Source organism: Phalacrocorax carbo, chromosome 5 (genome assembly GCF_963921805.1).
Source record: "Phalacrocorax carbo chromosome 5, bPhaCar2.1, whole genome shotgun sequence".
NCBI lineage: Eukaryota > Metazoa > Chordata > Aves > Suliformes > Phalacrocoracidae > Phalacrocorax > Phalacrocorax carbo.
In genome coordinates, this window is record NC_087517.1 from 18,679,148 (window position 1) to 18,695,784 (window position 16,637).

Here is a 16,637-nt window from a genome sequence, read left to right on the forward strand (position 1 = left end):
GAGCCTGGTGAGGTGGCAGTGCACAGGGCAGCGGGTGGTGTACCAGGCTGCAGAGAGGTGGCTTGGGGTCGGGGGAGCAGCATGGCCCCGCACCGCGCTATGGCAGTGCAGTGGAGGGGAGTGGTGGTGGGGCAGGGGATGTGTCCCTTGCTACAGGGGTCTGTTGCAGCAGCTCGCAAGGGTTTGGGCAGCAGTGGAGAGGAAAGGCTGGCCCTCACTGGCTGCACAATGTCGGCTTTCCTGGGACAGGACATTAGGGTGGCGCTGATCTGGCCTGGCTGCATCCTGCTCGTGAGGAGGCTTCCACTGATGCTGTACCCTGAGCATCCCTGCTTTATCAGCCGGGGCCATGCTCTGGGGCATGGCCGTATTGCGCAGCACTTGCTGCCGGTGAGGTAGGGGATGCACATATATGTGCCAGAGGGAGGGTGCTTGCACATGGACACACGTGTCCATTTGCCCTAGCACCCCCAGGAGTGCCTAGCTGGGACATAGGCTGCGGGGTCCAGCCCCAAGCTGCGGTGCCCTGCAGAGCACAGTGATGTGCAGGTGCTGCAGCAGTGAGGCCAGCCCATAGGGCAGCTCTGGGGACAGGAGGTGGCATGGGAGGGGATGGAGCGGTGCACTGTATAGGTGGGATAGTCTGTGTGCAAGAAGGGTCTGTGTGCAGTGCTGGAGTGGCGTGCAGCGAACACGGGTGCAGAATGGAGATATGGTGGGGGAAGTCTGAAGGAGTCAGACCTATTTGCGTGCCCCATGGGCGCCTGGCCCCTGCCATGGGGTGCTCCTCATGGGATCCTGAGATGGGCAAATGCCCAGTCCTGGCCCCATCCCTGGACCCAAAACCTGGCACAGGGTGATAGGCTCTCCGAGCCAGCATGGCCCACCCAGGCGCTGCCCTGGCAGGTCCCTGCCCCACAGCAGCGTGGGGAGATGCTGGGGACAAGGTACCTCCCTGTTGCCCCCCGCGTCTCTGCAGGCTGGGCCGATAACCAGGTGTTGATGTCTCTCTCTCTCTTGCTGCCCCTATGGAAGCGAAGTTTTCCGCTCCTGCAGGAAACAAAGCTACGGTAGGAAGACCCCTGCCCAATGCCAGCCACATCCCCAGGGCGAGCCCTGTGCCCCAGCCTGCTGCCCTGCCCCATTGCTGCCACTGCCCCCCTGCCCTGCCTCCCTGTCCCCACGCTGCCTCTGCCAGCTGCATTCCCACCACCAGCACAGTCTTCCTTCCTCCCATCATCTAACGCTGCTCCTGCCTGCTTTGCCTGCCCTCCCCTTCCTGCCCTTGCCCTGATGGATTTTCCCACCCCTGGTCCTGCCTTTCGCTGCTGGCAGTTTGTCTCTGCGGGTCACAGTCATGCCCACCACCCCAGGTACTGCTCTCCTGCCCCTGGAGCCTGTGGGTCTGCAAGGGCCTGCATCAGCCTGACCTGCTGTCCCTGTGTGCCTTCACCCCTTATCTTCCCCCACCTCCCCAGACTCGGAGACTGGCGAGGATGAGCCCAGCGACCCCCAGGTGACACAGCGCAGTGAGCTCCAGGATGAGACAGCCTTCAGCACCCCCACGGGTGAGCAGGGGGCACTCGGCTGCCACCGAGCCCCGGCACTTCCTGCTGTGCATAGGCCCCTCCCAAGGGCTCCGGTGGCCCAGCTTTGGGGGTCTCCATGGGGAAGGGGAAGCTGTGGCCCAACCATGCAAAGGGGAGAGGGCTTGGGGCAGCCTGCTCAAGATACCCTGGGACACCCCATGATGGCTCAGCTCTATCTGAGTGGGGTGCTGGCTCACGCCTCTCCTTCCAGGTGGGTCCGACACCCTCGTGGACGCCTCCATGAACACAACACCGACCTCGGTGCTGGCCCTGTCGCAGGCAGAGGAGCGCTCCAGCTGGTCAGGCAGCCAGCAGACCGTGGTGGAGAAGGAGACGGATGCCAGCCTTCCCGCACGGGGACCCTACCTCCGCCCCGCTGCCTGGCAGCAGCCACAGGGAACCCCAAGGCAAGCAAATGCGCCGTCCCCATGCGGCGCCGAGGTCCGGCACCTGGGCGTGGAGCCGCTGGTGCGGGCGTCACGGGCTAATCTGGTGGGCACAAGCTGGGGGTCAGAGGATAGCCTTTCAGTGGCCAGCGACCCATACGGCAGCGCCTTCAGCCTGTACCGAGGACGGGCGCTCTCACTCCATGTGTAAGTAGCCACGGGAAGCGCGTGGAGGGGATATCTCGCTGGGGCCATCTCCTTCGAACGCCTGCAGCCATCTCCTCCCCTCTGCCTGGGCTTTCTTTGCCTTTGCCATGCCCGGATGAGGAACAGGGACTCTGAGCAGTAGGCAGCCTGTTCCTGGTGAGGAGGTGGGAGCAACCTGGGCCAGGGGATACAGGACCTTGGGTGAGTGGAGGGGGATGTGTAGTGCAGTCTGTTTCTGCTGTGGACAGGCTGAGGCTGGGGATGCCTGTGCCACTGCATGAGCTGCAGCATCCCACCCACAGGCTGTGCCATGGGTGTCGCCCAGTCCCACCCAGCTGTAGGGGCTCTGTCCAGCCCAGATTGTGGGGATCGGGGGTGTGGGGCAGCCTGGGACACCCACTGGCAAGGCTCTGCCACCTGCAGCCCCCACCGCACAGGAGTGGCAGCAGGAACCAGGGACACGCTGCCTCCCCAGGACCTGCTGACATGCTCAGAGCCCCCATTCCTCCCCACCACCTTCGTCCCCCATCCCTGCAGGCCTGCTCTTTCGACCTCCATCCTGCCCCTTTTTTTGTTCAAGGCTGCTTGTTCCACCAGAACCTCATCTCCACCTTATGATTTCTGCACCATGAATGCTGAGCCCTGCCCGGAGGGCAGTGGTGTGGGGGGATACACCTGCAGTGCCATGTGCACCATGGGTGCTTGTTGCCTTGGGGACCTCCTTCACCTTGCAAAAAACTGGCCTGTGCCACACTGCCCTGGCATGCCAGGACATCCCAGCAAACTGGGGCACTCCCCGGCCCTTGGTCCTGTGTGCATGGTGGCCCTGGGGAGGGGACTTTCTGGGTGTCCTAGCATCACCCTGCTGTCCCACATGGGGACACCACTGTGTCACAGCATCCCAGGACTCTCATCCAACCCAGCCACCTCCTGGTGGTTGCTGGGTGGCTGGATTCACTCTCTGGGGCCCCTTGAGGCTCCCTGGCCCAGGAGCTGCCCTGGCCACCTGCCCCCCTTGTTATGCCCCACTGGGCACCATGGTGCGGGCTCGGAGCAGGGATACAGCCAGGTGGTGAGGGTGGGCTTTGAACTGCGCTCCTGTCTCTCCCCTTGCAGCAGCATCCCCCAGGGGGGCTACCGGAGAGATGACCCCAACAGTGGCCCTGTCTCTCCGAAGCCTGGTGCTGAGCCCCCAAAGTCCCCCGCTGCCCTGCCACTGGCCACCAAGCCACCCATCATCCGCTCGCCGTCTCCCCGTGCCGGCCCATGCCTGCCGCCACCTACCGGCGCCGTGTCCCAGCCTGCCACCCGTGGCCCTGGCGTCCCCTCCTTCACACCCGTGACCCCCCGTAAGAAGTCCTTGGTCCCAGCTGAATACCAGGACACTGTCCCTGAGGAGTACGAGGAGAAGATCAAGAAGCCCAAGTCCTTGGGATACTCGCAGGGCAGCACACAAGAGTCCCGTCCCCAGACACCGATGAGTGACACCTCTGGCCGCATTTCTGTCCGGGCATCCCCCAAACTGGTGCGTGCTGGTTCCAAGATCTTTGAGAGGCTGCAGTACTTCGAGGAGCGGCGGAGGAGCCTGGAGCAGGCGGACAGCCCCTTCCCCACGCACCCCTCGCTGCCCTTGCGCAAGACGCGCTCCTTCGACCAGCCCGGCTCCGGTGTGCACCGTGCTGGCACGCCAGGCGGCTCGCGGGAGGATGTGCGGGAAGGTGGCCGCTGGGAGCCGGGCAGCACAGCGGCATGCCGGCGTTTGGCCTTCCGGCAGAAAGCCGCATCCTTTGATGAGCGGGGCAAATTTGCTGGCCGTGTCTACGCCATTGAGCACAAATTTGCAGAGGAGCTGACCCGCATCAAGCGGACGGTCTCCAAGCAGCAGCTGCGGCGCTCCCAGGAGCTGTGCAAAGCCGGGCTGCCCCCGGCACCCTCCCCACCGGTGGCCAGTGAGCCCCCTGCCCCCCGCGCCCCCCGCACCCCCTCATCACAGGGCACCGGTGGGCGCAAGGCACTGTTGCCAAAGACCTTCCTGCCAGTGGAGAGCACGCACGTCATCCAGCACCTGGCACTTTCCAGTGTGGCGCTGGTGGGACCTGACGGGGAGCCAGAGCCAGGAGGGCAGCGTGGGAGGAAAGCCCTGGTGCGGGGCAGCGCGGTGGCTGGTCAGGCCACCGAGGCAGAGGACGCGGGCGTCAGGAAAGGTCTGCAGCAAGAAGGTACTGGGGAAGTGAAGAAGAAGGAGCAGTGGCCGTTAGCGCAAGCCACCCCACAGGGACGGGCGGCCCTTTCGCAAGCAGGTCCCACCGAAGGCAGCCCATGCCCGGATGGGGGCCCCGCCAGTGGAGCCCGTGCCCCTGGGGCGGTGAGTGAAGCCCTGGCCACCCGGCTGGCTGTGCCGCAGGGGCTGTACCGGCGGCCGGAGGCACCCACAGAGCGGTTTCTGCCCTGGGCGAAGCCGGGGATGGAGCAGGATGCTCGCCTGGAGAGGAGCTGGGCAGGGCAGCACGGCGTGGGCAGGGAGGTGGAGAGAAGGCAGACGAAAGTGTTGGAGAAGAAAGAGAGTGGCCGGATGGCTCAAGAAGGCAGAAGCACACGGAGCAAGGGGAAGGGGCGCCGAGCCAGGCCCACCTCTCCAGAGCTAGGTAGGGGCAGGGCTTTCTGCCCTTCTGCTGGCACAGAGCTGGCCCAGCCAGCCCGAGTGGGATGGGGGTCCCCCAGCCTGCCCCTGGGAGACACGGAGAGCCCAGGCTGTGCCAGAGATCACAGGGGTGGGGCAAGGGAGGAGGGCTCTGGAGGTTGGGGGTGGTGGCACCAACCAGTGCCATAAGACAGACCAGCCAGGGTAACAGTTTGCTGGGCCTTGAGGTCATGACGCTTGCTGATGTCTCTGTACCTCCTGCCTGGCATGGGAAGGACACAGGGTGCTGACCTCTGGCACCCAGCCCTGGGCTGGTCTGGCCCCCTGGAGCACAGGGCACCCGTTGCAGCTTGCCCAGCTGGACCCTGCTCGGTGCTCCAGGCAGGGCGTGCAGCCTAGGCGTCCCCAGGGGATGCTGTGGTGGCTTGGCCGGGGGAGAGGTGCCCTGCCCATCTCAGCATGCACGAGTGACACCAGACTGCATCTGGGCTGGGAGCTCCTTCCAGCCTCTGCTCTGGCTGGAGCAGCACCAGGCCTATGTGCCCGAGGCTCCTGGTGCAGCCCCAGGACCTTTGCCTGTCTGCTGGGGCCATGGGAGGGGAGGGATCTGGGAGGCCAATGCTCGTGTGGTGGGGCAGGGCATCCATGGGAGGCTGGGAGTGAGGGCTGTGGTGGGCTGTACAACCTTCCTCCTTCCACACCTGCTGTCATCTCATCCCTTATGCTGTATGGTGATGTACAGCAGGCTGTATGCTCCTGCCCCGTCATCCCCTGCCTTGTCCCACTGCAGGCACTGTTCTGTGGTGGCCCCTGATGTGGCCCTTTCTTCTGCCGTAAGGCCCAGGGACCTGCTAATGGCCCAGCGAGGGTGTGGGGCACACATTGGCAGGGGTGGGCAGAGGGTTGCAAGGCCCTGCTCTGCCTGTGTGCAGCCCGGCGTGGCACAGGACCCGCTTGCTCCATCCCACTGACAGCCATGGGGCCTGTCTGTCCCTGTCCAGAGTCCTCCGATGACTCCTACGTCTCAGCGGGTGAAGACCCCCTGGAAGCCCCCATCTTTGAGATCCCCATCCAGGACATGGCGGTGGCTGTGGGGGCAGAGGTGCTGCTCAAGTGCATTGTCACAGCCAACCCCCAGCCAGAAGGTAAGCGACTGTGGGGCTGGGGGGGGGGTTGGGGGGTACGAGCATGGCAGAGGGGCTCTCTGCATGTTCACATCCCACCCGCTGAGCTGTCCCTTGGGGCCACCTGGGCTGTGTGGAGTGGGCCATGCAGCCCCAAGCTGGGTGTCTCGGAGCTGCTATGCCCACCCTGGGAGCAGCCCTTTTGCCCTCCCACCAGACAGGAGTGAAGTGCCCAGGCACCGCCTGGCAGAGCAGGGTACGGAGGGCAGGGTGCAGGCAAGGGGTCTGCTGTTCCCCTGTGCTGGGCTGGGCCTTTGGGAGGGTGGGAGAACGGTCACTGAGCACAGGGTGGGCTGGGACGGGGGATGCTCTGGGCTGCTGTTGGTTCAGCTCAGGTGGTCTCCCAGGAGCAAAGCCCCGGTGCCCGGCTCAGGGGACTGATGGGCTCCGGGCTGTAGCCAGGAGGTGGGCAGGGGCGGCTGGGCAGCCAGAGCCGGTACCGGCTGGCAGAGCCGGACAGAAGCAAAGTAGCTTCGATTCCCTCCTCCAGCCTCCACTGGAGGGCAGGAGGATGCCAGGAATCAGACAGGGGCCAGCCCTGCTCTCCACCAGAGGCCGTGGGAACTCCGGGCAGCTCCCCTTGGCAAAAGAGTCCCCAGGCCAGGGAGGGGAGCGCCTGACCTCACCAGGACCCTGCACAGACCCCCGGGGAAGCTTGGGCTCTGCTGCCCATGAGTGACCCTCGCCTCTGCCGGCAGTGTCCTGGAGGAAAGACGGGGTCCCGCTGCGTAGCAGCACGACGCGGCCCATCAAGGCGGAGGGTGAGCGTCATACCCTGCTGGTCAGGAGTGCCCGGGTAGCTGACGCTGGCCTCTACACCGTCACTGCGGCCAACGAAGTTGGGGCGACCTGCTGCAGTGCCATCCTCAGCGTGCGGCCTGGTGAGTGCTGGCGGCCGGGCAGAGGGAGCGTGGCCGGCGGTGGGAGGGCCGGCACCGTGGCAGGCTGGCTGCCAGCTCGGCTGCTGCTGTCACTGGGAAGAAACCGGCTTCCTTACCCTACAAGGCTCTGTCTGAACCAAAGCGGCTGACGTGCTCCCGGCAAGCATGGCGGGACCCTGCCACGTGGGGGGAGCGGGGTCAAGCTGTGAGCATCCCCTGGTGCCCTGTAAGCAGCTCAGTGTCCGGCCTCCCGCACACCGTCCCCATGCCCCACTAGCCATGGGGATATGGCAGCCTTCCCTCCAACATGCAGACTTTGGGGATACCTCTGCCTGCCCTCCAGCCTGCAAAATGTGGGGATACCCCTGCTCTCCAACCTGGTAGCAGGGGGGATACCACTGCCCCACGAGGTATTAGCTGTGGGGATGCCCAGCCTGCCCACCAAGCTGCTGGCCGGGGCGTACCCAGCGTGCCCTCCACCCCGCTGGCCGTGGGGATACCCAGCCTGCCGCAGCCCTGCTGCGCTCCCATCCCGAGGGCGTCCCTGGGGAGCGTGCGGATGCTCAGGGGGCTGGAAGCACCCGAAAAGCGTGGTGCAGCGGGGCTGTACGCCCAGGGGCAGCAGCGGCCAGGCCGGGGCACAGCGGCGGGGGGCCGGGAAGGGGAGGGCTCAGCAGGGGCCGGGCGGCGCCGGGGCGGGGAGGGCTCAGCGGGGCTGGAGACTCGCCCGGCACCGCCGCACCGGCCCCGGCAGCGGCGGCGGCGTCTCAGCGGTGCGGCCCGGCCCGGAGCAGCTCGGCTCGGGGCGGGGGCTGCCAGGGCCGCGCCCCCCTCTGTGAGTTCGGGGAGCGGCGGGGGGATGCGGGAGAGAGGGGGTCGGGTCCCCCCAGCTCTCCGCCCTGGGGCTGCCCGCCGGTACGGCGGGGGCGCGGGGGGCGAGGGGGAACACAGCCCTCGCCCTGCACCGGGCATCCCGCCCGCCTCCTCCCGGTAAGGGGAAGGGGGGGTGAGGGCGCTCCTGCAGCCGGGCTGGAGGGGGGCCAGCACCCCCAGCGCGGCGGCCGGGCTCTGCCAGCACCCCGCGCCGCTCGCTTCTCCCCACCTCGCACCACCCGGCCCCCGCACGCATCCCGCACCCCGCGGGTCCCCCGTCCCGGTCCCGGGTGGCGTCCCCACGCAGGCGGCGGGAGAGGGCAGGCGGCCGGGCGGGGCTGCTGGGGGAGCGCAGCTGCCAATGTCACCTTCAGCCCTCGGCGGCTCGGGGCAGGGGCAGCCATCCCGGGAATCCGGGCGGCTTAAGGATGGGAGCGCGGGCTGCTGCGTAAGAGCCACTTGAGCCCTGCTGTCGCCTTGCGGGATATCGCGTCCCCTTATCGTCCCGTGGAGTGCTTCTCACTCCCTCCCCCTGTGCGGCCCCGCACCCCTTCGCTGCTGGCCGCTGCGGAGCTGGGATGTGCCATGGGATGGGTGTCCCCGGGCACTCCTGGGGTGCAGGGTGGTGGGGAGGGGTGCCCTGAGCCGCCTGCCCGGCTCGGGCTGCTGCCAGCTCCTTATCCAGCCTCTCCTGTGCTAGCCCCCGCCGTGGAGCGGCATGGGAACTTGGCACCCCCCCTCGGCCAGGCCAGCCCCATCACCTCAGACGAGGAGTACCTGAGCCCCCTGGAAGAGTTCCCCGAGTCCAGCACCCCCCAGCACCAACCGACCATGAAGCTGCAACCTAGAGCTGAGCATGGGGCTGCCCACGGCTCCCTGGAGAGCACCTTCAAGGCTGCACCCACCTTTGAGGTGAGCTGACAACCCCCCCAGGACCTGGCAGAGGGGGAGCAGTGCCCTGTGAGGGCAGCCTTGTGGTTGCCAGGCCTTTTCACCCCCTGATCTGGGACGCTCCTGGCACCTGGGCAGCCTCCACCCCACCAGCTCCCCCGGTACTCCAGGGCTGCTGTTGTGATGGGGGAACACATAGCCCTGGGTGCAGCGGTGGGGATGCCTGGCCCTGGGCGCAGGTGGGTGCTTGCTGCTCTCTGACCCCTGCTTCCCCAGGTGTCCCTGTTGGATCAGTCGGTGCTGGAGGGGCAGGATGTCAGCATGAGCGTCCGCGTCCGTGGCGAGCCTAAGCCCATCATTTACTGGTGAGTCCCAGTGTTTGCTGTGTCACAGCTGGGCAGGGAAGGAAGGGACAGGCACGGTGACCTCCCCGTTTGGGGATGGCCAGCTCAGAGCTCTGGTCCTGACCAGGATTGGGGGTGAAGGAGAGGGGTCTTTTGGGGTCAGCCAGGCTGGGCATGCGGGGCCAGTCATGACCATAACAATCTGCCCATGTCCTGAGCAGGCTGAGGAACCGGCAGCCGGTGAAGTACGGCCGCCGGCACCACGCGGAGGAGGCGGAGGGGTCACGGGGACTCTTCACACTGCACATCCTGGCGGCAGAGCGCACCGACACTGGCTTCTATACCTGCAAGGCTGTCAACGAGTACGGCACCAAGCAGTGTGAGGCCAAGCTGGAGGTCAGAGGTAAAGCTCCCTGAGCACGTCCCCCCCAGCCCCTAGGCCAGCTGGCTCCAGTACCCTGCATGAGCTGTGTGGGGAAGGGCCACTGCAGACACCCGCCTTGGTGGTGCTGCGGGAGAAGGGGATGAGCCAGCCTGCCCTTTCCTGCTGCAGCACATGCGGGTGCAAGCTGGGAGCAAGAAAGTGGAGCTGCGTGCCTGGGGCTGCCCACAGAGGCTGGCCCTGCAGCAGAAGGCAGTCTGCCCTGCTGCCCCCTCCAGATGTGTGGCCCCGTGGCCCTCAGTCCCACTGCACAGCTGTGCCCGGACCACTGCTGTCCTGATGCAGAGCCTGCTGCTTCCCGCAGCCCAGCTTCACCCCACGTCCCCCTGTCCCCTCTATGTACCCACTGCTAGGACCGCGTGCTGCCCCTGGCTGTGCAGGGAGGGCTTTTGCCCTTGGTGGCCCTGCAGGATATGTGTCCCACCACCCTGCCATGCCAACAGCTCCCTCCCTCCCTGCCCCAGGCAGCCTGCAAGCTGCGTGCCAGGCACAGGGCAACCTGGAGAGGTCCCCCCCAACCATTTCCACCAATAGCCCATATGCACAGGACTGGGCTGTCCAGCCCCCTTCCCTTGCTGTCCCTCCCCAGCCCTGCTGTGGTCCTCCTAGGACCCCAACATATGCATGCAAACGGCGGGGGGCTTGGGACTGATAGCCGGGCTCTGCCTGGCATCCCCCAAGGCCAAGGAAGGAGCCTGCGGGGTCAAGTCATGCTGCCTCCCTCTTCTTGCCCTTTGCTGTGTGTGCCCTGCTCCCCCCAGCCCTCCCTGCTGACAGCTGCCTGAGTCTCCCGGGCTGCACCCATCCCACCCCAGCCTTGGCTGCACTGCTTGTACCCTGCTGGGACCCCGCTCCCAGCCTCCGGCAAAGGCGGCGGCACTGGGGTGGGAGCGGGAGCCAGCCCCATGCCCCATGGCCAGCAGGAGCTGGGCTGCAGGGGTGATGGCCCAAGCCCCAGCCCCTCTTGGGGGGCTCGGTGGGTGGCTCCACGCCTTGGCACGTGCTTACACCCCTTGTGCCGGTGCTGGTGTCTGCGTGCCGGCCCCGTTGCTGCTGCACTAACCCTTCCGCTTGCTGACTGCGGTTTTTGTCTGTACGCAGGGGGAGTACGATAAGGGGGTGCATCTCTCAGAGCCGCGGCCGCGGGGCTCTTAGTTGGACACCTCTTAGGCAGTGGACCTCACCTTGTGTTATTACCTTCTGCTCCATCTGCCGCCTCGTCCTGGATGCACCGCGGGGACACGCGGGCCCTCGACTGCGGGCAGGGGCTCGCTGGATGGCTGGGGGAGGCGTAACCGAGGCAGGGTGGGGGGAGCGGTGGGGGAACACCAGGCACCCCCTCAGCCGGGCCAGGGCGGCCATATGATGCTGTCTTGTCTCTTGCTCTGCCCGTTTGTCCCTGTCTATGTGTCCTGCCACTCCTCTCCTTGCTGCCCAGGGAGGCGGAGCAGGGAGCTGAGCCCCCGGTTGCCACCGTGCCAGCCGGGGCTGTAGGGAAGGGGCTGCAGCACGGTGGCAGCTCTGCAATGATCAGCTCGGAGCGTGGGGGACAGGAGACCTGGGGGATCCCTGTGGGGGAGCACCCTGCCCCAACCACAGTGGGAAGGGAGAGGAGTATTGGCCCCTTTGGCTTTGTGGTGGCCACCCAGGTGCTGGCCGGGCCACGGCAAGATGTCCCTCGCAGCCCCAGGGCTCGGGGTCTGCCTGGAGCACCCCTCAGCTCCAGGTCTCTTCTCCCCGGGGAGGGGCTTGGCGGGAGGGTGGGCTGCGAGGCCGTGACCCTTTTCTTTTGTAGCTCTAATAAAATCTGTTTGGTAAAGCGCTGTGTGGTGTGTTCCTGGCACGGACACCTCTCCTCACCCCTGGCCCTCTCCCCGGCTCAGCTCTGCTTTCCACATCTTGTCCCCACCACCGCCCTTCCCCGCTGCACTCCCTGCCCGCCATGCCGGGCCCCCTCCCCGCATGCCCTCTCTGCCCCGCACGTTCCCCCCCTCCATCCCCACCACCTCTCATGGTTGCTTTTCAGTTGCTGAGATGCGTCTCTCTTTCTCTCTCTCTCTCTCCCCACTTCCCGGGCAGCTCGCCCTGAGTGCCAGTCCCTGGCCATCGTGGTTCCCCTGCAGGACGTGGTGGTCGGGGCGGGGGAGCTGGCACTCTTTGAGTGCCTGGTGGCTGGCCCGCCAGACATGGACGTGGACTGGCTGTCCCGGGGCCGGCTGCTCCAGCCCGCCCTGCTCAAATGCAAGATGCATTTTGATGGGCGCAAGTGCAAGCTGCTGCTCACCTCCGTGCATGAGGACGACAGTGGGATCTACACCTGCAAGCTCAGCACCGCCAAAGGTAAGCGGCAGTCACGCAGCTCCCTGTGGTGGGTCTCACTTGGGGCTTGGCCCTAGGGGGGTGCTGGGGTTGGACAGCCTCCCCTGCCCCTGTGTTTGGGGCTCTGGTCCCCCCAGGATATAGCTGTGAGTGCTAGAGGGGGGGGTCAGGGGCCAGGAGAGTTGTTGCTGCCCCAGGAGCTGGGGAGCTTTCCCTGGCTGGGAAACCTAGTGTGCATCAGTGCTCAGGTTCCAGCACCCTGCAGCCCTGTCCCATCCTACTCAGGTCCCCTGGCAGCATGCAGGCTGCTCCCAGAAATGTGGGGAGGTGCGTTTGCACCATGGCTGCACCAGCTGCATGCAGCCCTGGAGCCCAGCTGTCCCTGTCCCCTGGCTCCAGAGCCTCTGGGCACCCGGCTCCAGTACCGACCTGCCTCTGCTGACCTGGAAGGTGGCAGGGGCAAAAGGCAGGGTGTCGGGGCTACCCAGCCTCTCCCACCAAGCCATCACTGGTGGCAGCTGAGGAAGACCTGGCCTCTGTCCCATGACCCTGACATCCCCTGTGACTGTGTGTGCTGCACACAGCCTCTGTGCCCCACAGTGGGGCAGGGACAAGGGTCCCTTTCCCATTCCCCAGCCCGCCTGGGCAGCCCCTAGCTGTAACCCAGGCTGCGGTGGGTGCAGGGGGCAGAGGCACTCCCAGCACCCTGCAGCTGGTCCCCACTCATCCCTCCATGGAGGAGGCTGTATGCCTGTGGGAATTTGAGGGCAGCAGCAGTTTTGGGTGCAGGGAGGTGAGGCTGTGCCTGAGCATGGTGTTATCCCTGCCCCAGGGTGGGAAACGACACCATCATTGTAAAGTGGTTCCTGCTGCAAACCTCCTCACCTGGAGCATCCAGCCTGTGCCCATCCATATGCTGGCCCTGGGTGCTGCATGTGCTGGTGCTGCCTGCTTCAGCATCACTGCCCTGTCCCCAGGGGATTAGGCCAGATATGACCGCCTGCCCTATGGGGACGAGAGGGCACCGTCCCGCCCCACCCTGCTGCTGGCATCTGTACTGCTGTGAGGGGAGGAAAGAGGCACCCCGCTGCCAGCAGAACCTCAGCCCTGGGCACAGGGACCTTGCACACACTTGTACCCCCTTGCGCCCTGCAGGGACAGAGCCTGGCATGCAGCACACTGGGCTCAGTCCCCACTGGGCGTGGGGTGCGCTCAGCTACAGCTACATTGGCTGCTGGGGCTGCAGCTGGGGTGTTGTAGGCTCCCTTGTGCCCTGTGCACATGCATGCTGCACGGGGCTCACCCTTACCTGTTCTTGCAGACGAGCTGACCTGCAGTGCCCGGCTGACTGTGCAGCCCTCCGTGCAGCCACTCTTCACCCGCAAGCTGGAGGACTTGGACGTGGTGGAAGGGCGGACAGCGCGTTTTGACTGCATGATCAGTGGGACTCCCCCTCCAGTGGTCACCTGGACCCATTTTGGTAACCCCCAAGCCCAGAGAGCTTGCCCAGGGCCCTGCAGGGAGACCTCTCTCCATCCCCTTGGGGGCTACACTCAAGGGCTTGTGCCCAGCCAGAGCTGGGAGGGGTGCTGATGCTGATGCTGGTGTGTGTCTCCCTGCAGGCCAGGTGGTGCAGGAGGGTGAGAACGTGCGGATTCAGAGGGACGGGGGGCTGCACTCACTGGTCATCGTGCACGTGGGCAGTGAGGATGAGGGACAGTATGTGGTGACTGCCAGGAATGCCCACGGCCACACCGAGTGCTCTGCTGAGCTATACGTGGAGGAGCCGCGGCCGTCTGCCACCTCCCAGATGTAAGAGTTGGGGTCTCTAGGATCTGCATCCCCCCTGCTTGCTCCCTTCTCAGACTTGGGGGACAATAGGCTTGTGCAAGGCCTGGGGTTGGGGCTGGGCTCGGGTACTGTGTTCCCACCATGAGCATGTGTGGGCTCTTGCAGCTCCAAGCTGGAGAAGATGCCGTCCATCCCGGAGGAACCAGAGCAGGCGGAGACAGAGGTGGAGTGCTTCACCATGCCCGATTTCCTGAAGCCGCTGCACAACCTGGATGTGGTGGAGTCGAAGGAGGCTGTGCTGGAGTGCCAGGTGGCCGGGCTGCCCTACCCCTCCATCACCTGGTTCCACAACGGCTGCCGCATTGACAGCACTGATGACCGCAAGATGATGCAGTGTAGGGCTCCCCGCTGCCCCCCCACCCCCCCTTGGGGTCCCTCCGCTTGTGGCACAGGAAGGGGGGACACCCTGGGAGGAGGCATCCCCCCCAAACCTTCACGCCCCGTGAGGCAGGGAGGGGAGCTCTGTGCCGCTTGGCTGGCAGAGTCTTACCTCTGTCCCCCTGTTCCCCCCTAGATAAGGATGTCCATCGCCTGGTGTTCACGGCTGTCAGCCACGCGCATGCTGGTGTCTATAAAAGCGTCATCGCCAACAAAGTGGGGAAGGCCACATGCTACGCACACCTCTACGTCACCGGTAAGCAGCATCAGGCACCACTGGGGATGTGCAGCTGCTCACTGCCACCCAGCCAGGCTGCGCTCTGGGGATGCGGGTTGGTGGCCCTGGAGCAAGGTCCTAGGGTGACAGGATCACAAGGCAGTTCAGGTTGGAGGGGACCTCAGGAGGTTTCTAATCCAACCTAAAAGCAGGGTCAGCTGTGCAGTCCTTACCTTGTGGGCTGAGGACCCATCTCTGGACCCCCAGGTCCTGCTCAGGGCTTGTTGGCAGCACCAGCCCCACAGGGGCTGCCAGGCTGAGCCCCTGCCAGGGAACCAGTGAGGGTCACTGGCCCTGTCCGTCCTCTGCAGCCCACTTCTCCCTGGGCATAAGGCAAATGCCCTGAAGAGCTGTGGCAGTGGCTGTGCTCACATACCTGCCTACCTCCCCATACAGATGTGGTGCCGACTCCCCCTGACGGGCCCCCCACTGTGGTCTTGGTGACCGGCAGAGCCATCACGCTGACCTGGAACAAGCCCAAATGGCTGGACAGTGCCATAGGTGAGGGGGTGAGGGATGGGCAGGGGCTGGGCAGGAGGTGGGCAATGCTGTGATGGGGCACATGGGCCAGCCTGATGCCAGGGGCTCTGCGCCAACCCTCTCCCCCTGCAGACCCCAACTCGGTGACCTATGTGGTACAAATGCAAGTGCTGGGCACAACACAGTGGCTCGTGCTGATGGCCGGCATGCGGGACACCACCTACACGGTGCACAAGCTGACCAAGGGTGCTCAGTACCTCTTCCGTGTCATCACTGCCACCCCCAAGACCAACAGCAAGCCCTCCCCTCCTGTGGGGCCCGTGCAGCTCCTGGACCGGGGTGAGAGGGGCAGTGGGGAGGGGATGGGTGGCTGGGGTGGAGGGGTCTCTGTCCCCACTGGAGTGGTAAGCTGGCCAGGGCTGGGTGATGTGGGGTCCGGAGGTGGTGTTGATGGTGCGTGTGGCAGGTCCTTATCTGGAAGAGGCCCCAGTCATCCTGGACAAGCCAGATGTGGTGTACATGGTGGAGGGTCAGCCAGCCTCCATCACCGTCACCATCAACCATGTGGAGGCCACCGTCACCTGGAAGAGGTAGGACATGGCGCTGTGCACGTTGCCTGCCCCATGCCCAGCATCACCCCACAGAGGGCACAAAGACGAGCCCCTGCACCAGCTTTCCTTGCAGCCTGCAGTGGGTGGGGGCCCCTTCCCTGGGGTTGGGCTGGCCGTGCACCCAAAGGTGATGTCCAGGGCTGTGCAGAGCTGTATGAGGGGGGCTTTTCTTCTGGGGCCATACTTCTGTGGGGTGCTAAGGGTTGAGAGATGTTCAGAAGGCAGAGTTAGCAATGAGGTGTGAGCAGTTTGCAGGGGCTGCAGGGTGAGAGCTGGGGCTGATATCATTCATGGGTCAGAAGGTGGCCAAGGGGCTGTGGGGTGGGAGCTATCAATGGGGCAGTGGGTCTGGGGCTGCCTGTGGGGTTGTGATGTGGCAGCTGGTGTGCCTCCAGGGACGGGCAGGTGCTGGGGGAGCAGGAGGGCACATGTGAGGTGATGATGCCGGATGACGACCAGCATTGTCTGCGACTGCTGCACGTGAGCCGGGAGGCTGCGGGGCCACTGGCCTGCGAGGTGACCAACCGCCACGGCACTGCCTGTTGCACCCTCCACCTCCATCTTGCAGGTAGGTGCCCCGGCACGTGGGGGGCCGTGCTTCTTTGCCGGGGATGGGGTGGCATCACCCTACAGTACTCCAAGCCCATGTGCCATGGTCGGGGGGGAATTACCTCCCAGGGTGGCACTGCTTCATGGGGCCCCAAGCCCATGTGCCACAGGGGCACTGCCCCATAGCATGGCACTGCTTCTCAGTGCTCCATACTTGTATGCTATGGGGATGCTGCCCTACAGGGTGGCAATGCCCCATGGAGCTGAAGATCCATGAACCGTGTGTTGATACCCATGCTGATAGCCCAGTGCCCTTTACCTGTTTCTGACTTGGGTAGAAGTGTCCCATGTGCCCCAGGTGAATTGGGGTGGCACAGCCCCATGGTGCTCTGTGCCCCTGCACCATGGGCTGGCACTTCCTCGCAGTGCCTCACATCTGTACACCCCATGCCAATGGCAGAGGGGTGGCACTGCCCCATGGTGTCCCATGCCTTGTCTCTTGGCAGAGGCACCACGCTTTGAGTCCATCATGGAGGACATTGATGCCCAGGAAGGGGAGACACCGCGCTTTGCTGTGGTGGTGGAGGGGAAACCACTGCCAGACATCATGTGGTACAAGGTGGGTTGGCACCCCCCCATCCCCTTCCTGACCCATTGGGCCCCAGACCCACACCCTTCACTGTCTCACCCGGATTGCTGCACTGGGGCTTTGGGGTTGCATTCACCCCTGGTGG

General features: G+C 65.3%; 1 protein-coding gene across 1 annotated transcript in view; it reads left to right on the forward strand.

Annotated features, from left to right (window-relative positions):
• Window positions 1-16,637, forward strand: part of SPEG (striated muscle enriched protein kinase) — a 38,783-nt gene that overhangs the window by 11,909 nt on the left and 10,237 nt on the right. Inside the window, exons 2-19 of the mRNA XM_064451425.1 lie at window positions 1,479-1,568; window positions 1,801-2,182; window positions 3,299-4,827; window positions 5,825-5,968; window positions 6,706-6,888; window positions 8,462-8,673; window positions 8,929-9,017; window positions 9,218-9,399; window positions 11,518-11,778; window positions 13,079-13,237; window positions 13,380-13,569; window positions 13,714-13,943; window positions 14,123-14,242; window positions 14,660-14,764; window positions 14,876-15,082; window positions 15,210-15,333; window positions 15,750-15,922; window positions 16,410-16,522. Coding sequence (XP_064307495.1) covers window positions 1,479-1,568; window positions 1,801-2,182; window positions 3,299-4,827; window positions 5,825-5,968; window positions 6,706-6,888; window positions 8,462-8,673; window positions 8,929-9,017; window positions 9,218-9,399; window positions 11,518-11,778; window positions 13,079-13,237; window positions 13,380-13,569; window positions 13,714-13,943; window positions 14,123-14,242; window positions 14,660-14,764; window positions 14,876-15,082; window positions 15,210-15,333; window positions 15,750-15,922; window positions 16,410-16,522 — 4,493 coding nt within the window. The remainder of the gene's footprint in view (window positions 1-1,478; window positions 1,569-1,800; window positions 2,183-3,298; window positions 4,828-5,824; window positions 5,969-6,705; window positions 6,889-8,461; window positions 8,674-8,928; window positions 9,018-9,217; window positions 9,400-11,517; window positions 11,779-13,078; window positions 13,238-13,379; window positions 13,570-13,713; window positions 13,944-14,122; window positions 14,243-14,659; window positions 14,765-14,875; window positions 15,083-15,209; window positions 15,334-15,749; window positions 15,923-16,409; window positions 16,523-16,637) is intronic.